Source organism: Podarcis bocagei, assembly GCF_964188305.1.
Source record: "Podarcis bocagei genome assembly, chromosome: 9".
In the NCBI taxonomy this organism is placed as follows: Eukaryota; Metazoa; Chordata; class Lepidosauria; order Squamata; family Lacertidae; genus Podarcis; species Podarcis bocagei.
Window position 1 is genome coordinate 35,637,065 of NC_138134.1, and position 22,456 is coordinate 35,659,520.

At 43.7% G+C, this 22,456-nt stretch overlaps 2 protein-coding genes across 3 annotated transcripts in view; both read right to left on the reverse strand.

Annotated features, from left to right (window-relative positions):
- Nucleotides 1–3,774, reverse strand: part of CPE (carboxypeptidase E) — a 72,088-nt gene extending 68,314 nt beyond the window's left edge. The window contains exon 1 of one of the 2 annotated variants that reach the window (XM_081208946.1): nt 3,264–3,774. In XM_081208946.1, the coding sequence (XP_081065072.1) occupies nt 3,264–3,585 (322 nt within the window). In that variant the 5' untranslated portion in view covers nt 3,586–3,774. The remainder of the gene's footprint in view (nt 1–3,263) is intronic. The other variant, XM_081208945.1, reaches the window with a different exon arrangement.
- A 9,109-nt stretch (nt 3,775–12,883) lies between these two features.
- On the reverse strand, nt 12,884–22,456 carry LOC308595115 (methylsterol monooxygenase 1). The gene is made up of 6 exons (XM_081209083.1): nt 22,300–22,456; nt 18,732–19,030; nt 16,977–17,125; nt 16,467–16,593; nt 15,099–15,253; nt 12,884–13,846 (listed from the first exon to the last, which is right to left on the reverse strand). Exons 2-6 carry the CDS (start codon nt 18,984–18,986, stop codon nt 13,639–13,641), a joined length of 894 nt encoding a protein of 297 aa, XP_081065209.1. The 5' UTR covers nt 18,987–19,030; nt 22,300–22,456; the 3' UTR covers nt 12,884–13,638.

Consider the following 22,456-nt stretch of genomic DNA (forward strand, 5'->3'; position numbering starts at 1 on the left):
CAGGACATTGTGTGTGGCCGACAAATAAGGTCATCTATAAACTGTGAAGTCCCCTTGAAGTGAATAGAACCTAATCCTGAACCTTGGCATAATTCAAGGGTACAAGCAAGGAAGTAGTCCACACTGGTTTCCCAGTGTCCTAGGGCTTTTAAAACAGAGCAAGTTATCCATTATTATACAATGATTTCCTAATTAACTCGATTTATTCTTATACAGCTGGTGCTCATCAGTCAATGTATAATCCTGAGTGTCATTCTATCATTTGCTCTATCTTGCAGTAAGAGAGATATTCTAGAATTCATCATCACTGTTGCCTGGTGTATGCATCTATCATCAGAATCTTTTGATGCTGTCAAAGGTCTAGATATTCGTTTGGCAGGTCTGACTTATGAAAATTGTATGTTCATTATTTACTGATTAAATAATTATATCCCACCTGTTATGCTGGCACCTCAAAGCAAATAAGAAAATACAATGCAGAATATGTAATGCCGCTGAAAACATTAAATACAATAAATAACAATCAAGTGGTCAGAAAGTCCACATTCTACCGTGGCAGACAGTAATAGACAGCAAAGGCTATGGCAAATGGAAATGTTTTCATTCACATGGTATCTCATCATTATACTTCTATTGCTATATTGCCTGTTGCCCCATGTGTTGATTCATGCAGCTTTGACATTTGCAGCGATCTCTGTTTTCAACAACTAATAGGATGCTGACCTGCTCTGATTTTGATTTTTGATTTTTTTTACTGCTGCTGCTAGTGAGAGCTCCTGGGCCATTCCATCTGCTTGCCCACTCTGTTCCTAGATGCCAACCAGCCAGCACTTCATTGCTGATTCCAGAAGGAGGATAGAAAAACATCTATGGCTATCTGGCTTGCTGCCACACTACAGTGCAAACCTTTTGGAGTTTGCATGAGGGCACCAACCTCTTTAAGTTTGTGCTGTGGAATGTATTTTCCAAGTAGGAGAAAGAAATGATGTAATATTGGGTAGGAGGACTGGCCCACCCATGAGGCAAAGTGAAGTGACTGCCTCAGGTGGCAGGGCCCATAGGGGTAGCAGATTTGGATGTACAGTAGATCTTAACTCCCCACTTCTTCCTTCATGGGGAGGGAGGTGCCATTTTGTGGTTTGCCCCAGGCACCAAAATGTCTTGAGCCAGCCTTGTTGGGTAGTTTTTGCTGTCTGAAGTGAGAATATGAGTTATAATGCTTTTGTTCGTTTCAAAGTTGTTCAGTACCACTCAGTCCCACCCTATGAGGGTGGGAGTCTAGATGGGAGTAGTTTTGTTGCTAGTTATATGACACTACATTGCCTTAGAATGAATGAGCTGGTTGTAAATTATGCTTAATTCTGCCATGTATTTTTGTAGACCAAACGTTCACTTTTTAATAACTTTTTGACTGGGGATTAATTATCTGTATGCTTGGTTGGAATGCACAAATGTGAGGCTTTGATTTGGAAGACTGCTAAGGATGCATTTGGGAGGCATCACTGTGGATGGGTGCAGCTCCTTATCTCAGTTGTTTTGTTTAGCTACTAGTGGTGCTGTTTTGGAGAGTTTATTGTGTTTTTGTATTTGATTCTTATCTGCAATGTTCTGATGTTTAAAAGAATATCATACTTTCATGTTAATTATGCTGATTTAAAAAATGTGTGCTTTATACTTTATCTTCATCCGTAATGTTTTCTTAGGTTGTAAACCACTTTGATATTTGTTTTTGTGTTTTAATGAAAAGTGGTATAGAAATTATTTAATTAAATGAAAGTATTTAAATAATAAAGAACTGAGCTAGTAAACAAAAGCATGTAGTGCCACATCGGGCTGCTGGCAGGTCTCCCTCCTGTCTCAAGGCACCCACAGTCTACTGGCAGATGGGAGAGAGAGGTTACTATTTCAGTGCGTATGGTTGTCGCTAAAAAAGTAAATATCTTGAAGTGGCAGGAGGATGTCACAATTCTGTCACTCTGTTCCACTTTGTGAATTGTTTTGACAGAAAAACAGGCTACAAATCACTAAGCAAATAAATAATTTTTTGTGTGAACCTATTTCCTTACCAGCCAGACTGTACGGTAAATATTGTTGGCCACTGTGTGCCACCATGGAACCTGGCAGCACCAGCATGGGTATTATCGGTATTATTTGACCGATTCATGTATTCAGAGGAATTTTAGCTACTACTGTTACTGCATCAAGCAGCTGCTGTGGAGAAGCATTTCTCTGAATAGGAGGAACTGTGTTACTCTTTTAACATTGTGTGTGTGCGTGCGTGCATGCGCAAGCATGTGTGAAGAGAGAGACAGAAAAAGATGGAGCTAGTCTCCACCAAGTCATGGTACATATACGGCTTTCTTTCCATCAATGGCTACTGGCTCTTTAAAGATTGAAGACAGAGGCCTTCCTATGCAACCTGACATGTGGCTGGTACCTTGATCTATAACAGGGATGGGAAACCTGTGGCTCTCTAGGTGTAGTTAAGACTCCAATTCCCATCAATCCCAACTAGCATGGCCAGTGGTGGAAGACGATGGGAGGGCCAGCTTCAGTGGCATCTGGAGATTCAAGTCTATAAGAAACCATCCCACCAAATGGCTCTCTACCTGCTTCTCTTCCCCCTCCAATAAGGCTGGCACAGTGAATCCTTTCCCCAACTAATTCCCTTAAACCAGGAAGGTTTCAGCTGCCCATCCAAAGCCATTCCACGGTGAAATGCGTCGCACGTGGCCTCTGCCATGACACAAGCAGCTCAGCCAGCCCACTAAGCCGAGTCAAAATCATGTCTGCCAAGGTGTAGGCAGAGATCCTCAAAGCCTGGTTACCAGGAAAGATTATCATTATCACCATAGCATCCGTTGCATGCGTTTCCAGGTCTGCGCACGCACGTCACCGTACTGGGAACACAGCACATTGTACCATACTGGGAACACAGCACATTGTACCATACTGGGAACACAGCACACTGTACCCTCTCTGCCATAAAAGGGGGTCACCATGGCCAGGATTTCAAAGGTCTCCTAACTCTCCTTCCTGCATGAGCTCATGATCCCCGAAATAGACCCACCGCCATCAAGGGGATCGCGGTGACCTCAATGCTGAGAAACGGCAGGAATTTGCAAGGGAGAGAGGTTGTTTATTCCACCTGAGAAAGCAAAAGAAAAAATGGGGGCGGTGGGGTGGAGGAAAGAGGAGACACCCAGGACACCCCCAACCCAGCACTACCTGGGGGGGGGGGCTGCGTCAGGGGCTTCCCTTACCAGGCTCGTGCTCGCCCGGGTTGTCGGAGAGCTCGATGACCAGCAGCTCCCTGCCCTCGGAGCTGCGGCCCACGGTGTAGATCCTGCTGATGGACGAGCACTGCAGCCACACCGAGACCATCGCCTCGCGCATCTCCGGGTAGCGGTGGTACTCGAAGGAGATGCCGTCCTCCTGGCTGAGGCGCCGACGCCGGTTCGCCGAGCCGCCGCCCGCCGCTTCGGGCTGCTCCGCCTCGGAGCCCTGCTGCCGCAAGGCGAAGGCGCCCAGCGCGCCGCAGAGCGCCGCCAGCAGCAGCGCCCAGAGCCCACCTCGCCGCGCCATGCCTGACGGAGAAGAAGGACGGGCGAGCGAGCGCGGCTGGCAATGCGGGCTTCTGCTTCTTCTTCGCTCAGCTGCTGCCTTGACGTGCTGCGTCGACGCGGGCTGCGCTCCCTCTGCGCTCGCCTCCACCTCCCGCAGGCGGAGAAACCTGCTCGGTCCAGGAAGAGCGCTCGCGCCGCAGACTGCACTACTCGCGCCGCAGCCGCCGGGGGGAGACGCAAGGATGTACCACTGCCGCGCGCGGGGGATGCGAAGGTGTGACGTGCCGCCACGCGCGCGCGCGCGTCGCCCCGTCCACCTGGCAGCGCGCTGTGGGCGCCCGGGCCGCTTCCCCCATAGTCGTCGCCATTGGCCAGGGCCAAGCACGCGTCAAGAGGTGCGGGAGGGTGTGCCTCTCAGGACACTCCGCACATGCCCCAATCCTCTCCATAGGATGAAGTGCATGTATGCCTGCCTGCCAAAATGTGTGCCACCCTAGGAGCCAACTCCTAGACGCCGAGGTCACTTTGCCGCCTCCACCCCCCAGTGGCGTAGCGTGGGGGGTGCAGGGGGGCCGGCCGCACCGGGCGCAACATCTGGGGGTTAGGGTTAGGGGGTGCAAATCCATGAGTTAGGGGGCGCAAATCCACGGGTTAGGGGGCGCAAATTACTTGCCTTGCCCCGGGTGCTGACAACCCACGCTATGCCACTGCCACCCCCTACAATAAAATATTTGAGGGGACCTTCCAGTGCCGGATTTACGTATAAGCTAAACAAGCTGTAGCTTAGGGCCCCACTCTCTTGCGGCCCCCTCAAAAAAAATTCAAGGGAAAAACAACTGGATGTACATTTCCAAAATATAAGAAAAAAATAAAAATAAAATAATTGTTATGAATAAAAAATCATTTTAAGTTAGAACTTAATAATTATTTCAATATCAATATACTTCTTAATTGTATTTCAGTTCAACAATTACTTTGATAAAATACATACAGTGGTGCCCCGCAAGACGAATGCCTCGCAAGACGGAAAACTCACTAGACGAGTTTTCCATTTTGGAGGTGCTTCGCAAAACGAATTTCCTATGGGCTTGCTTCACAAGACGACAATGTCTTGCTAGTTCCTGCTGGTTTTTTTCCTCCCCCCCCCCTTTTTCTAAGCCGCTAAGCCGCTTATCAGCTGATCCAATCAGCAGATAAGCCGCTAAAAGCTGCTAATAGCGCTAATCCGCTAATCCGTCAATGGGCTTGCTTCGCAAGACGAAAAAACCGCTATATGAAAAGAATCACAGAACGGATTCTTTTCATCTTGCGAGGCACCACTGTATTTTGTTATGTGCAAATGGCTTTAGATACCTATTAGGTCCATAAATTACCGTATAGCATATATTCAACACAAAATACAGCGATAATTTGTTGTTGACAAAGGACAGCTGGGCATATAAAGGGCCCCATTACCTTCTGTAGCTTAGGGCCTCATCAAACCTAAATCTGGCCCTGGCACCTCCTCCCCCCCCCCCAAATTATTGACCATTGCTATTCAAATGGTGTGTGTGCACCGTATCATGTGATTGATTATGCGGGGGGGGGGGACACACCATATTTTATTCAGGTTGGCCATGCATGCCACAATCAGGGTGCGACTGGGCTTTAACATCCCACAAGGTTCTGCTGTTTTCCCATGCTCAAAAGTCACTGTTCGTTTCACATTTTAGGTGTGTTTTAAGTGCATTATACAAACGTGACACCAGATGGCGCTGGTAAGCTAATGCCAAATTACATATACTGTACAGGTATACAGTACAGTATTTTAAACCTTTTTTATAAAAAAAAGCATGTTCACAGCATTTTTTTATACATGTGGCGATTCAGCCTATATTTACACTCATAGGAAACTGCCCTACTCTCCAAGGTCACTTCCAGACTACCTGGTTACTGAGCATTCTTGTTTGTTCATAAGAAGTTTGCAGGGACATTTTTTGTTATTACTTATTTGAATTGTTGCCAATCCTTCATCATGAAGTTTCAGGGCAAGTTACAACAATTTTTAAAATGCAATATTCTGAACAGTTAAAACAAATGAGATGACATTGCTTCAAGCATTATCCTGCCCTTTCTGCTGGATTTTCCTATCCTTATTGCAAACACATACATATACATATACATATACATGTATACGTGTGTGTGTGTGTGTGTGTGTGTGTGTGTGTGTGTGTGTGTGTGTGTATGTATACATATATATGTATTATGGTGCTGGAGGAGACTCTTGAGAGTCCTATGGACTGCAAGAAGATCAAACCTATCCATTCTTAAGGAAATCAGCCCTGAGTGCTCACTGGAAGAACAGATCCTGAAGCTGATGCTCCAATACTTTGGCCACCTCATGAGAAGAGAAGACACCCTGGAAAAGACCCTGATGCTGGGAAAGATTGAGGGCACAAGGAGAAGGGGACGACAGAGGACAAGATAGTTGGACAGTGTTCTCGAAGCTACCAGCATGAGTTTGACCAAGCTGTGGGAGGCAGTGGAAGACAGGGGTGCCTGGCGTGCTCTGGTCCATGGGGTCACGAACAGTCGGACATGACTAAATGACTAAACAACAATATATATACACACATACATACATACATACATACATACATCCAATTTTGCAGGGAAAGGTGGTTTGTTGCGCAAGAGCTTCAAAGCAACTGTAACAAAGCAACCTGAATTTCCCACCCAGAAATATTAATGGACTGGAAAAACTAGTCCATCAATCTCATTACTGCCTACACAATGACAACTATTGAATATGGAGGCAAGGCAGGCAATCACTCTATTTCTATAAAATATGAAGAGCAGTTCACAATTTTAATAATTAATTGTAAGATATCAGTGAAGCAGCAACAATCTTTAAAAACAGATTTGTTCGTTTTTTATCTTATATTTTGGAAATGTACATCCAGGTTTTTTTTCTTTAATTTTTTTTTGGGGGGTCCCAACAGAGTGGGGCCCTAAACTATAGCTTATTTAGCTTATATGTAAATCCAGCACTGACGATGGACTAGTTCAGGGGTCAGCAACCTGCGGCTCCGGAGCCGCATGTGGCTCTTTTACACCTTTGCTGCGGCTCCGGGGCAGATACTAGCGAGGGGAGGAGGCGCATTGTGTGCCCCGACACTCCCCACTGTGGCGGGCGCTGTACTGGCTGTGACGTCACATGGGGGCGGTGCGTGCGTTAGTCACGCACCGTCCCGACGTCACCTTCCCGCCCGCCCGCCCACTACATTGTAAGGGGCATGTACGCTGGTCACTGCATTGAAAGGGGGCATGTACGCTGGTCACTGTTTTGAAGGGGAGTGAAGAACACACACACAAAAAAAGGTGACTTGTTAATTTAACGTTTATTTCTATGAGGAGGAGTAATTCTGAGGGGTCAAACAAAGAAATAATAAAAAGTGACAAAAAAGTTATTTTTATAATGACGAGTTTTGCGGCTCCAAGTTTTTTTTTCTTCGGAAACGGGTCCAAGTGGCTCTTTTTGTCTTAAAGGTTGCAGACCCCTGGACTAGTTCCTCATGACAACCTTCAGACTTCTCAAATGTCAGAGCCTGATTTACACAGGGCTATTTGAGGCGTGCAAAGCACAACCAAGCTGTTAGAAACCACACACTCCAGTCTACAAGCAGGCAGTATTGCTTGTGTTGTAGTTAGAAGTGTTTTTTTTTTAAGGAGATGAAGCTAAATGCCTGCTTTCAGCCACACGGTGTTGGTTTTCCATGACCACTAGTATTTATTCCAACATGCAGTAGCGTTTAGTGGTTTAATATATCCGGACTGTAACGAGGCAGAGGATCACACACCCATTCTGATTTCAGATTGGAACGAATGATTTTCAGGTTTTACAGACTCAGCTTTTACTGGCATCCATGACTCAGATGGAATGAACCCATCACTTATGCAAAGTGGTGCTGCTACTCATTTCACAAACAGCAGGATTCTACAGGGCAGGTAGGAGAAGTGCAGTCCCGCGGCATTCACAGCCTCCACAACAGATCAGCTACTTGAAGGAGTTGCCAGACTTCTACCTACCACAAGAGCAAATCATCTTCTGGAACATGAGGTACACCAGACCTTCTTGAATCTTTAGTTTTAAGCTCCCTAAAACATACTTTCCTGCTAGTACCTCTGCTGTAGAGAGAAACTGCTCGTTGTAATTTGGTTTAACCATAGGTTGAAATTTTCCAAGTTTAAATTTTGGCATTGACACATGTCTGTGCTTTATTTTCCTGTTGTCATTCCAAACATTATTTTTCTCTTGTTTTTCCTGTGTGTGTGTGTGTTTTTAAAGATTATGATCATTAAATCAGAAGTGACCAACCTGCCTACTGTTATCATACAGCCCTCAGCATCGGATTCTTCTGTGCCTTCTTTCCATTCTCTGTGGCAGACCCCTGTTCATTGTCACGACTCCCTCCTCCCCTGAATTCTCCAACCACTGTGGCCTGCTGAGATTGAGGGTGCGGCTGCTTTTTCCTCCTGGGCGAAGGATTAAGAAGACTGCCTAAGGCCATGGCAGGGGAGGGGCAGAATTCTTTTCACCAGAACCTTGCTCAATGTTCATTCACTGTCTCTTATTGTTACTACGTGGGAGGTAATTCATCTGAAGAGTCATACCTTATTATGCTGCAATGCAACAAAACATTGCTGTGGGGTGTGTTCCTGTTCACTGTTCTTGTCAGACAACCATACCCTCTTCCTCAAAAGTCCACTCCATTCCAGTCTTCTCACTTCCCCAGGCAGTCAACAGTGCATGGCCTCTTAGCATGCTCTGTCCTCATCTAGCTGTTTTGCCAGTTCCAATATATTTTGCTGCCTGAGGCAAAGAACATGATGGCACTCTATCCAACCCACTTCCACCTAAAGGAAATTGGATTGGCAGCTGAATCTAACTTTTGCACTTACAGGGTAGTGCCCTTTAGTGCTCACTTAGCGGGTGCTTGACAGGCTTGTAGCCCACCCATAGCTCTGATTTCCAACAGAGTGGAATGTCCAGGGGGCCAGAAGGAATGGCTGGTGCGCTACCACTGTCACTTGAGCCAATTGCCTCACTCTGCCCAGTGGTGGGGTGAATGCTATCAACGGCTTAAATGCATCTCTATACCTTTTTAAAAATGCATGCAAAATTTGTTTCCTTTGTCTTTTAAGCACCCAGGAACATCGTCAGTTTGAAGTTTGCACTAGAACCTCATTTTCCTGGCTGTACATAGTTTGCGGGAAACAGGGATGTATATAGAAGCTAGGCATATTAATGGTGACCTTTGCATGGGGCGGGACACGGATGGCGCTGTTGGTTAAACCACAGGGCCTAGGACTTGCCGATCAGAAGGTCGGCGGCTCGAATCCCCACGATGGGGTGAGCTCCCGTTGCTCGGTCCCTGCTCCTGCCAACCTAGCAGTTCGAAAGCACGTCAAAGTGCAAGTAGATAAATAGGTACCGCTCCGGCGGGAAGGTAAACAGCGTTTCCGTGCACTGCTCTGGTTCGCCAGAAGTGGCTTAGTCATGCTGGCCACATGATCCGGAAGCTGTACGCCGGCTCCCTCGGCCAATAAAGCGAGATGATTGCCGCAACCTCAGAGTTGGTCACAACTGGACCTAATGGTCAGGGGTCCCTTTATCTTTACCTTTTTGTATGGGGCTGCTGCAGGACTTGAGGGAGAGCAGCGGCAAGGGAGGCCAGGCCAGTGAGCACATCAGCTCCCAGTTGGCAGTAGTGGACTCTGTCAGTCTTCATTTTATATAATGTTCTCGTTTTAGTATTTTAATTATGAACTGCTTTGGGTGCCTTGGCAGAAAGGAGGTATGTAAATTCAGTCAATCAGTGGTGATGGGAGGTTATTTGAAGGTGGTTAAGAGCAATAGTGGCTTGGAGCAGAGAGCATGGCAGGAACATCTTAGATCCCCACAAACTTTCACCTGCTTTTCTTTGCATTTTTGTGGCTAATTTCCCGTTGTGCAACGGCTCAATGAATGACAGATATTGCATCGGTGTGGACTAATTTTTTAAAACTTGTAAACACTACATTTCTGTTTGAAATAAACATATAAAGCGGATCAACAAAAGGCAGTATTTTTAACATTGTGTTTTAATTGTTGTAACCCACCCTGGGATCTTAGGGTAAAGGGTGATTAATTAATTAGTTAATTATGCAAAACAATCAAATGCAATAAAAATAACTGAAACAGCAGAAAGATAAATGAACAGTGCACATGTATTCAAAAGTAATCCCCACAGTGTTTAATGTGGCTCAGATAAAGTGTGTGCAGGGGCTGTAGTAAATATTCAGCAGAATCAAACACATAACAAACACTCCGCCCCCCGCAACGGCCGAAGGTTCATGAAAGAAACACATACAATTACAGAGTATCCACACACCCAAAAATGGAGTGAGGGGACCAGATGAACCCCATTTGTTGTGATTGATGGGTGTCCTGCAGCCTAGAAGGAATGACCAAAATGCATATTTGCCCACATAACCCTCTGGAGATTAAAATCAACACAATTCATTTTTTAAATTGTTTGAGTGTCAAATATATTTCCAGATACTGCTTGGTAGCCGTATGTTTCCAAGTACGATGAAGTAATTGCTATCAAGCAAAAAAGAGGATTCTGCACCACTCATGGCATTTCCTGTGCTTAACATGATTATGAATGACTGTGGTTGTAGTTAAAAACCCAGCTCCAGAAGATGTAAATATTCGTCATGCACCCCAGAGCCTAAGAAGGGAGAGGGGTTGGGGAATCACTAGAATAGCATATTGTGTGCCAGAATATACAAGCTAATCATATTCCCATGGCATCCTATGCAACAACAATGCGGTTTCTATAAAAACACACACACACACTGAACTGAAAAGGAAAGGAATGGAACTGAATTCCTATTTATTTGAGCCAATCTCTGCTAGGATCTCTTTGGCATGTGTGTGAGCACATTTCTCTTTTTGGAGAGAAGGTGGGAGAAGGCGTTTTTATTGATTTCTTTTTAGCTCTTACTGGCCCACCCAAGTACAGTCAGGCTGGAAACCTGTCGCCAAAGAACCGGCTTATTAGTTCAAATTCACGTGTGACTTGAAGCCCCAGCAGCACCACAGGTCAATAATAATATAATGAATTAATAATAAGTGCTTTTTTTCTAGAAAAATAGGCGCCGGGACTCACCATGAAGTTACAGTAAGTGCCACACTTTTTAACAACAAAAAAGGAGATACTGGTACTGAAAGTACCCCCTGAAAAAAAAGCACTGATTAATAATAATTTTATTATTTATACCCCCACCCATCTGGCTAGGTTTCCCCAGGCAGTTTACCCCACATTGCTTCCTCATGTCACCAGGGCTTTCACAAGCCCCATGGGTATGCCATGGAGGGGATTGGCAGATCCCAAAGAGGTGGGGGAATGGATCAGACAGTCAGAGCTAGGTGACCCAGGGAAGTGCCTGAGCAGGATGGAGGAGGCAAAATCGGGGCCTCAAGAAAGGTCAGAGCTGGTGGAGCTGGCTTGTGATTTAAAAAGTCAGGAGCTGGATCCTGGAGAAGGTACAAGCAGGCTGTCAGAGAGATGACCCACCTTGTGATGTCAGACGCCTCTAGTCAGGCATCTCCTAAAAGGCTGCTGTCATCACTCTCAGCCCCTCCTGTCAGGAAGGAGCCTCCCTCCAGCAGAGGCACCTGAGAGGAAGTTGGAGACGTGACCCAGCACCTTTGCCCTCAAGGACATGGAGATGCCACCATTGACATAAATGAACCCCACAGACCCAGCCCACTGTATAGCAGTGCCCTTTGCTTGCCCAGAGCAGAAATGCCTGTTATTCACCACACTGAGATTTGTGCCTGCACCACTCTTCAAAAGGAAGTGGTAATGGCTGGGAAGCTTCTTGGATCAATGTCTCTGCTTGCACGTAACCTTGCAACTCACCCTCAGGGCATTTAATCTTTGCCTTGCCCATGTACCACTTATATTTGTGCATTGGGCAGAAAGATAAGCAAGAACATTTGTGCCGTAAAAAGTTACAGGATTTCAGCAGAAAGTTATGGGCTATGCACTAATTGGAAATGAAACGGTGTGACTGCCCCCAAAACGTTTGCAGGCACAAACATGACTGAAAACAGATTTGTGTGTGAGTGGCCAGAGAGCATTACGAGCACAAATAATCAAATAATTTGTTTTGAAGGGAAGTAGTTCTCTCTGCAATAGAAGAATTAGGCACTTTGTGTGAATGTGAAATATGTCACTAAGGTGCTTGATCGATTGAACAATACTGCAGAGGGGGAAATACTGAAAATCTGGGGGGGGGGGGACTAGAACACACATAATGACGCCAAGAAGTATTATGCACCATCTTCTGGTCAGAGCGAAGTATAACAGACCAAGGAAATTCCCAAACCAAGCACAGAGAAGAAAAAACACAGAACATGCAAATGTGAATTTGTTCTTTGTTCAAATACACATCTAGTATTGAGACTTGTTTGAAAACTGAGACAAATAAGACAGGGTAGATACAGTAAACATATGAAGTTTAGTAAACACAAATGTTCACGAGAAAGACTTCATAGGTTTAAAGGAATTTGGGCAATAAACTAAGTGTTAGGAGTCACTTCCAAACTTGGAGGTTGTACGGTAAGGCAAATTGATTTTGATTACAAATAATGAATATAATGGAGAACAATAACTGGAAACAAATCTATTACTTTTATTAATACAAAAAAGTAGAAGAGCAGCGGAGAATATAGGATTGTTTCTGAAATACTGTCATGCAAACTTTTTCTCCCCCGAAGAATAAAATTCTAGAAACAGCAGAGTGGAAAGCAAAGATGTTTGAATAAATGCCTGTGTAGTTTTTTACCTCTCTCCTGCATACAAACCTGAGATGTGGTCAAACAAGAGCTGCAGTCGCTCATTGACCACCTTCAAGCAATAACATGCTCATGGGTGGGCGGAGAAACGGGTGTCTTACCTCTGTACAGCAGGATATACCCCGCACCAAAGTCAGAAGCTTATACCCTCCCACTCCAGCCTCCATTCAGACAAGCAAACAACATTATGACAGTTCAAGAACACAATCCAGGCAGGCAAAAGCCCTTCAAGAGGGTACAGAGCAGGGTCGGTGAAGGGTATTGGCCAGGGGAGTGGAGAGGGCCCAGAGGGCCAAATGATGAGGTCTGCAGAGGCACATTTGATCCCCAGGCCTAAGGTTTCTCATCCCTGATGTATATTCTCAGACACTAGTTATGGTCAACACCCTCGTTTTCTGAATGTTATAAAGGAACAGGAAAACATAGCTCAAATTCCAATAAATATATCTATTTATTTGTTGCATGGTAAACATGAAAATGTCAGACTACCTTTACAATTTTTTTTGCCAACGACAAGTGCAAAATATAGCAATCATTCAGTAGTTTGCAAATATTTATTTATGAACATTAACTACATTGACACAGTTAATTTAGTAAAAGAGAATAGAAAGGCTCATCCCAGCAGATTAAGAAGGGGAGGAAAAAAAGCTTCCTCTCTCAAATCTAAAATTTTTCTAACACCAGACTAAGAAAGGTTTTTTAAAGGAAACAACTATTAACATGTGTCTTCCGGTATTTTTCCTCCCAAGGAAGTTCTACTCAGCAGCTCATTAAACCAGTTTTTATGGGTATGCTTCAGAAGAAACTTAACTTCATATATCCAAATACTTTACAAACAGTTCTATCCAACTCTAATGGAAACATTCTTTTACAAACTTTGAATTCTAAATGGATACATTGTTCTTTACAAACATTCAAATTTGTGGCCTTCATCTTTAACCTTTACTTAAATATATATGCTTCACTTGCGTATAAAATAGAAAATGCATTCATTTTAGGAAGATAGGGCCGTTTCCTCTAGCACACAGCGACGGGCCCAGCAGGCTTGTTCTTGGGCTCCAGTTAAAAGCATCATATAGCTTTGAATTTGCAGCGGGTGTTAAATCTTCTAGGCTTAATCAAAAGTTTATGGTAGTTATGTGCATTTGTCAGGTGTTCCTCCTTATATTTCTGCTGGGAAATTTATTTGGTCTTCTTTTCCACCATGCACTCTTGTTTCTCCAATTTCTCTCTGTAAGAATTGTACTGCGAGTCTGTACCAAACAGTTTATCCCACCACGTGAAGGTTGAAGCATAGTTGCCAATGAAGTTCATATGGTGGAAGTCATGGAATCGAGCCCCAGCATAGAAAGGCACCAAATGCAATGGATTCAGAGGAATGTCGTAGCCGCTAAGGAGAGAGAATAAGAGAGAGGAGAATTTACAATACAGGTACGGAAGACACTGCTCGCATTTCCATTCAAGTGAAGCATTGCTAAAATCAGAAGCAAGTCCCACTGAGTTTAATGGGGCTTACTCTCTTGTAAGTGGGTATAGGACTACAACCATAGACATTTACCAGTTTCCATGTTAACTTGGTTGTAAAACCCCTGAAGTTCCTGGACTATGCAAGTGGACAACATACTTCTGAAGCTGTAGAAGTAACATCCGTCATGTGGTATTTAAAGTGTGTTTCTTACTTCTGTACTGATGATACATGCTTTATATATAGTCCCTGCAAGGAGGTCATGTAAATATCTCAGCACAAAGTGTCCACAACACTATACCAGGCAGAGGAATGAAATAGCTGAATAATGTGGGCTCTCTCTCTCCCCCCCCCCCACAGTCTGGATTCATAGCTAGATTTTGCTGGGAAAGTATTCAATGAATCGGGGTGGCCAACCTATGGCTCTCCAAATGTTGTTGGACAACAACTCCCATCAATCAAAAATTATGGTTAAATGTTCTCTCTAACCATAATTTGTTTCACTTGTTCAGACATCACAAGGAATTCAAGTTAGCTTAACATTAAAAAACCTTCTATCTGAAATAAATAAGTAAAATAAAATAAAATATTTCATTTATAGTCTGACCATCTGGCTGGGTTGCCCCAGCCACTCTGTATCTATCTTTGACATGTGAAAATAGAGGGGAAGAGGGAGCATGTGAGCCTAAGGCTCATTTAGGTAGCATAGTTTCCAGTTATATCTTATCATTTCTAGTTACATCTTAATCATACTTAATAGAGCAGCTTTTATGTGGAACTTAAGGTGACCCTACTTGCTCAAAGAGTATCAAATTAGTTTGTAAACTTGTCATCTAAAGAATCATGTGCAGTAGAATCCTCTGAATGTTTATGCAAGCTCTACTAAAGTCAATGAAACTTACTCTAAGGTAGGAATGCACAGGATTTCAGTCTTAAATACATGCACTTAGAATAAGGACATTTAGAGGAAATCCTGAATAGTTAATAGATTTTTTTTTTAAAAAAAGGTCATTTGTCTAGATTTTACCTGGTGACTTTGGGTGGTATTCAACGAAGTGTGACTTAGAGGACACCAAGATGACTAATTTAGGTCTAATACCCCAAGTAACACGTTGTTGAATACAACCCTCTATATTTCTGATGAATATGACCAGACTGAACAGCGAAAGTAGATTACCTGTGGACGTCAATGGTCTCCAGCAAGCGACAGATCACCCATGCCCACAGAAGAATCACGTGATTGCAAAACACCATTATTCCAATGAAAAACCCAGTTCCAAGGATAAGGGTTTCCAGAGGGTGTGCATATTCAGCTTGCATTCCAAACGGAGCCTATGAAAGGAGGAAGAGGGGAAAAAAGAATGCTCTTTTGTATGCCAAGACATAAATATACTTTACGGGTAATCTGAAATGTATACAGTGGGTTACGAACTAAATTTGTTCCAGGGGTCCGTTCTTAATCTGAAACCGTTCTTAACCTGAGGTACCACTTTAACTAATGGGGCCTCCTGCTGCTGCCGCACAGTTTCTGTTCTCATCCTGAGGTAGTTTTTAACCCGAGGTACTACTTCCGGGTTAGCGGAGTCTGTAACCCGAAGCGTTTGTAACCCGAGATACGACAGTACTTCCTGCATGGCCAGGTTGTTCTAGCAGAATTCTCCCCCTCTCGCACTCAGATCCTGGTTTTAATGTTACATACAAGTAACAGAGGAATGAATGAACTGCATTTAGCTCCACTCCAACTCTTTATGACTGCAAATTCTGGACTGCCCCTGAAACACTATAATCTCAACTGGAAGCATAGAACGATGATTACTTAAGACGACAGAATAAGAACCCCTTGTAAAATATTCAGAATGGAAGCAAATCATAGCTTATATGAAAGCTTTACAGTGATGTTTTCCTCACCTTCAGATCCCCCTGAAGGTTTTTCTGAGTCTTTAGTCTATCCTCCCTACTGAGTGTTATTTCAGTAATAGAAGCTAGCTATTCAAAAAAGCAATTGGTGGGTGGTTGTTAGGGAAACCATCCAATGTAGGTTACAGGTGGGCTTTTGCTCAGTAGTATAGCACAGTGATGCAGAAAGACTAAAGTTCAGTCACTGGTCTCTCTGTTTAATAGGACCTCAGTAAGTCAGGAGACTGGAGAATTGCTGCTGGTCAGACTTCACTACAAATATACTAGGTCAGAGTGGGTTATGTTCCTAACCTACATAATCATCATCAGAATAACAGACAGAGATCATTTGTAGGGAAAACCAGCTGAAGGGATTTTTGTTTTTTATAGCCAGTCATTGGTGGATATGAAGTTAGACATATTCAGAGCACAGCATTTAAAATGGCGAACTATTTTGAGCGATCAGTTTCGAAGTCTGTCCAACTACAGCAATATTAAACTCTTGATGAAAACAGTTTGCTAAGCGTGGTGTTTTCTCTTCTCCCTTTTTACAAAAAAAATAGCTAATGTCTGCCTAGTGCTTTTATATGCTCACAGCATTACAGCATTAACTAGGTAACGTTCACCAAGAATTTAAGGCAATACATACCACAAACTCATGATGCACTTTGTGGATGTACTTATATATTCTCTTGTGATGCAGCAGCCTATGCAGAAAATAATGCCAGGCATCCTCAATCACAGCACATCCAAAACATTGAGAAAGTAGCACATACCTGGGGGGGGGGTAGGGAAAGAGAAGCATTTGTTAAGACAAGTACAATAGATTAGGACACCTTGTCTCCCAACCCAATTTTTGTTTTTTACAAATCATTGTAGCAGTTTTCTAAAGCTAATTTCACATAAAATTTACTTAATCCATTAACATTTCTTTCTTGCAAATCAGTTGTAATTTGTAATAATAAGAACACTTTATAGGGAAAGCTCAGCTTGAAAATGACTCACTACTAGAAACTTATTATTGTTGTTCTGTGCAGAACTTTTAGAAATCTTCCATATGCTGAAGTGCAGTGCTTGTTCATAACAGGATTTGAGAAACACTGCATTTATTGAAGTACTTAACTGCACAGAGCTGTTTAAGTGAAATCCATCTACTTACCATCTTGGCATGCTTTCCCAGTCATAAGGAATATTAAAATATTCTGTGAAGTAATAGGTACCAAATATCAGAGGAAACTGAATAAAAAAGTGATTGAACATAAGTGCCTTGAAACACTTCCATTGTCTTTCCCAGGTTTCTGGCTTATCCTGTAAACAAGAAATAAAAGTATTTTATAAATAGAAGTAGAATATTCCAATGATATTACTGAAGATGTGATACATGGGAATAAGTACTAAATTAATAGTACTTCATACTATAATAGAAGAATACCTAAATTAAAGGTAACAGAATATCAGCTTTGTCTTATCTGACACTGTTTCAACTGATATTGCCCCAAAATGCAGCAACACTGCTGCCTGCGATGATCAATGTTTCCATTAATATCAGATATACATTTCAATGTTGATTCCCTGTCAATTATCATCCTACTCCAGGTGTACTTGGGGTAAGGCGAGAGATAAATATTAAAGTAGTGTTAGAATGCTCAGATTTTGTCTTTCAGCCCGGGAACAGTACTGCCATTTGGTCTGAATTTATTGTGAATGAATCAACATTACAAATGCTATTTTCAAGTCAAAGGGAAACAGTTATGGTATGCATTGATCACAGAATCTATGGCCTCAGAGCAGGGATGAGTAACCTGTGACCTTCCAAACATTGTTGAACTCCAAATTCTGTCAGGCCCAGCCGGCATAGCCCATGGTCAGGAATGAGCGGAGCTCACATATCTGGAGGGCCACAGGTTTCCCCACCCCTGAATTAGTTTGGAGCCTGTACATTGTTTTAAGAATGCTGCAGGAAATCAGCACCTTGGGTTACAGACGCTTCAGGTTAGAGTGCTCAGGACTGATGCTATATACAGGGGGCATGTTCTAGCTTAGTGATGGATAGCCTGAAGCTTTGCAGACTGCCCCAACTCCCATCAGCCCCTACCAGCATTGCCAATGGTCAGAGATGACAGCACAATTTGGGGGACCACTGGTTCCCACCTGTGTTCTAGCCACTCTACAGCTTCTGTGGGGGAAACTAGCAACTGTACAATGTTATCTCCTTTCTTCATTTACTGGCTGAACAATGCAATCCTATGCATTGCTTAAGATAAAATCCTACACCAGCTAACCTGTGAGTAAGCCACAGTGACAATCACATCTGAGCAACTGTCACTGTGGCTTACTCACAGGTAAGTCCGTGTAGCGTTCCAGCTTAAATATATTTTTAACATTACCTCTTGTCCTTTGGGGTAGTGTGTAGGATAACAGTAAACATCTAGCAAATAATACTGTTGGCAAACTTGTTCAGATGTTCCACTTTCTACAATAACATATTAAAATATACACAAACACCCTATTTACTTGAAAGCCTGCACGTTAGAGGCCAGACTGTCAAAGGCCCTTTGCCTCGTGCTTTTCAACAGTACCACCCAGAATTCAGATTGGAAGTCAGCAATACGTACTCATGGATAGCTAAACTAAATATTTATATAAGAAATTAACCAAAATATGCATAATCATTATACAATCGCATAAATAAGTGTAAATTGTTCCATGTTTGTTACAAAAGCAGAGTAAAGCATAAGATCGGGTTTTGTCTATCCTCTGAAAGAGGCAGCTCAACAAAATGTCACCAGTCGCAAGCTGGCAGAATATGGAAAGTGAACTCATGATCTGGGGAGCTCCAAAGTTATGCCACTTGTTGGAGCCATGTATGACACCAGAGCTGGAATTTTTCATACTAGACAACACTCCATCTTACCTGTTGTATTTTATACTTTTGCATGTAAGGTATAAACTGAAAGATAAATCCAGGCAAACATATTAAAAAGTAGGAAAGTTCATGCATGAGAAGTGATCCCCAGGTTGCAATCTGGTATTTGGTGTAGTTATTCAGCATATATGTCCAAGCATTTTTAAATGGCTGTTGTAGCGGATTCTCAGGCAAGAAAGAGTCTATATATTCTACAGCCAGATAAGCAGAATTCAGTATGCCAACACTGTCGTTAGTTGCCATCGTTCAGTTCTGGAACATCACACCTGTAGCTTCTCTGCAGGATTCTAGGAACAGTAAATAGACATCATGGTAAAGACACCATAACCAAAATGACATCGGCCAGCAACACAGTGTGCAGCTGTTGACTTGCAAAAAATAGTAGGGGACAAGATCTATCCATTTCCATACTAGACAACAGAGTTAAACAGATGTCGCTGCTTGCCCTTTGTCCTTGTCCGGTAGGAGAAGAGATTAATTCATACCTGCTTGCGCTGTATACATTGACAGAATCTCCTCTACCGCCTGACAAGAAGGAAATGTGCTGCTGCTTAATTAGGATGCCTTGGCCATAAATTGATCGATCATGCTAGTTATCTGTTACATAATAAAAAGTAAATTGAAAGCCCTGCTTGAAACTACTAGGATTTACCTCGAGAGAGCATCCAAGGATTAACTACAAAAACAATTACAGTGGTACCTCATGTTACGTACCGTCCCCCTTACGAATGCTGCTGGTTACGCGCTCCACTAACCCAGAAGTAGATCTCCCTTGTGCAACCCTTGCCCCAGGCCGCAAGCGGAAGTCGCACTCTGCCGGAGTGGCAGCAGCAGGAGGTGCCATTAGGGAAAGTGTGCCTCATGCTACGAGCGGTTTTGGGTTACAAACGGACCTCTGGACCGGATTAAGTACGTAACACAAGGTACCACTGTATCATCTTTCCCTTCCTGATATGAACAAAGGACAGGTGCCAATGTTTACATACCGATTTCAGTCCAAACCAATTCTTACCTATGTGGCATTGCTTATGCGTCAGATTGAACAACGTTTTTACAAGCATTCAATATTGGAGGTATAAGATCAAATTACATGCTTCCGGGTCGTGTGCCCGGCATGACTAAGCCGCTTCTGGCAAACCAGAGCAGCGCATGGAAATGCCGTTTACCTTCCCGCTGGAGCAGTACCTATTTATCTACTTGCACTTTGACATGCTTTCAAACTGTTAGGTTAGCAGGAGCAGGGACCGAGCAACGGGAGCTCACCCCGTCATGGGGATTCGAACCACCAACCTTCTGATTGGCAAGTCCTAGGCTCTGTGGTTTAACCCACAGCACCACCTGCATCCCTCAAGCATTCACATACATGCTTTCAAATGTATATGTGTAAGTTTGCTTAACCTGATGCAATAAAGTAACTCTTAATAAAGAGGAATTAAATGCTGTGCTCTTCTAATTATTCAGTCAGAGCAAGAATTTAGGCTTGCCGGATAGAACAATTCTGACCCTCCAGAGTGGCCAATGGTCAAAGATGACAGGAGTTGTAGTCCAGCAACATTTGAGAGTCAGAGGCTAGCCATCCCCAATATGTGTGAAAATCAACTAACATTAAGAGTGCCACAGCAACAGAATCCTAATCCCACCTCGGCAATCAAACTGAGTGACTGCAGGCTAAGGTACCTGACCAGGGGAGTGAAATCCTTATCATGGCTACTCTGCCTTTCTGTACCTCAAGCCATACTTTGTTATGCACTTGATATTCAGGTGAATCTATTTGGAGGAAGTTTATACCCCCCTCTTTGTCCAGCCAGGTACCAGACCAGACTGGCAAGTTACTAAAATCTGAAATGATTGAGGTCTATTATTTATTTATTGCACACTTTTTTTTAACATAAAAAGTAAACTGAAAGTGAATTGCAATGTATCAAATAACTTACCCAATCTATCTGCTATAATTATGCACATTTCAACCTCCTAACAGTATCAGTAATCTATTCTTCTACCCATATTACAAGTTAAAGGGAGCAGGTGGTGCTGTGGTCTAAACCACTGAGCCTCTTGGGCTTGCCGATTGGAAGGTTGGCGGTTTGAATACCTGCAATGGGGTGAGCTCCCATTGCTCTGTCCCAGCTTCTGCCAACATAGCAGTTCAGAAGCATGCCAGTGTAAGTAAATAAATAGGTACTGCTGTGGCAAGAAGGTAAACGGCATTTCTGTGAGCTCTGGTTTCTGTCACGGTGTTCCATTGCACCAGAAGCAGTTTTGTTATGCTGGCCATATGACCCAGAAAAGCTGTCTGTGGACAAATGCCGGTTCCCTCAGCCTGAAGCAAAATGAGTGCCACAACCCCATAGTCACCTTTGACTGGACTTAACTGTCCAGGGGCCCTTTACCTTTTTGTTATTACAAGTTAAAAGAGATAAGACAGCTCTGTTTGCAAGTTTGCTTTCCAACAGCACAACTCAATAGGGAAAAGTAATGGGGAGGTATGAAAAGCAAGCACTGGAGCAGTTATTCCTTTACTGGCAGACTGAGGGGGCCAGGCTGGTCTTCCTCTTGGTCTTCCTAGTTGCCCTGTGTACCCCTGCTAGTGACAGAGGCCAGAGCATGCCACCCACTGGCATGGGTGTACTGGTTCCTGTACAACGCAAGACTATGACTGAAAGCAGATACACCCTAGCTCTGTGAAGCAAGACTTAAGCATGCAAAATAATGAAACCTTAGGGTGTGAGCCTGTGACCTGGCCAGGAACTAAGTATTTATCAGTACAAAAGACTGGCCCCGCTACCCAGGAAATCCAATCAAGTAACCAGCTAGACAGGAGATAAACAACAACAGGAGAAAAACAATATTAAAATTTCTGTGATGTAGGTGGGATGTATCTGAGGGGTGGTCTTAGGTTACACCCCTTCTGTGATGTATGTAGATGTTTCTGGGGGTGGTGGTGATCTACAGGATGGGAATTTCAAAAGTCTTTATAAGGCCTTGCATGCCATTTTTCTGGGTCCTCCTCCTTTCCTGCGTGTGAGGGGAGCACCCTGTTGCAACAGATCAATAAAGATCAGGCTTACTAGCTGCTTTGCTTCTCTATATTCTCTGGTTGGCCTCTGTTATTTTCTCCTACCAATAGGGAACCTAGGTAAGGACTCTATATGGGCTCTTGGATTACCCTATAAGGGAAAAGGGCAATTTTTTATTTACAACAGCAGCACTAGGCGAACCAAAACAGCGAAAATCGAAAACAGGTACCAGGAGAAAGAAATGCCTTCACAACTAATAAGAACAACTAATAAAAAATAAAAATGCATTTCCCGAACCTTTAACTTCAGCTTTTGTCTCTGAGAGAGAAGTCGGTGAGGGGGGAGAGAAATAAAACGGAAAGTCACAAAATAACAGGCCTGAGCGGCCAAGAAATGAATATTTTGGTGCCCATAAACAAAATGTAAAGGGGTTGCGTTTGTCGCCTTTTTCGGGTGGGGGTCTCCAAATGCAACCAATGAAAAGAGCACCCCCTAAAACAAGCCGCCCCCCAAGGCGCCTCCGCTCTCCATCCTCTTACCTGCGCCGAGGGATGCAGCAGCTCTGCCCACCGACGCTCCGCGACAAGGGCCAGACTCCCTCCGCGCCGGGTCCTCAAATACGCCTCCTTCATTGGCCGCGGAAGGAAAGGCCGCCCCGCTGCCGCGATTGGTGCCGCGCGAGAGGTCGGGACCGTC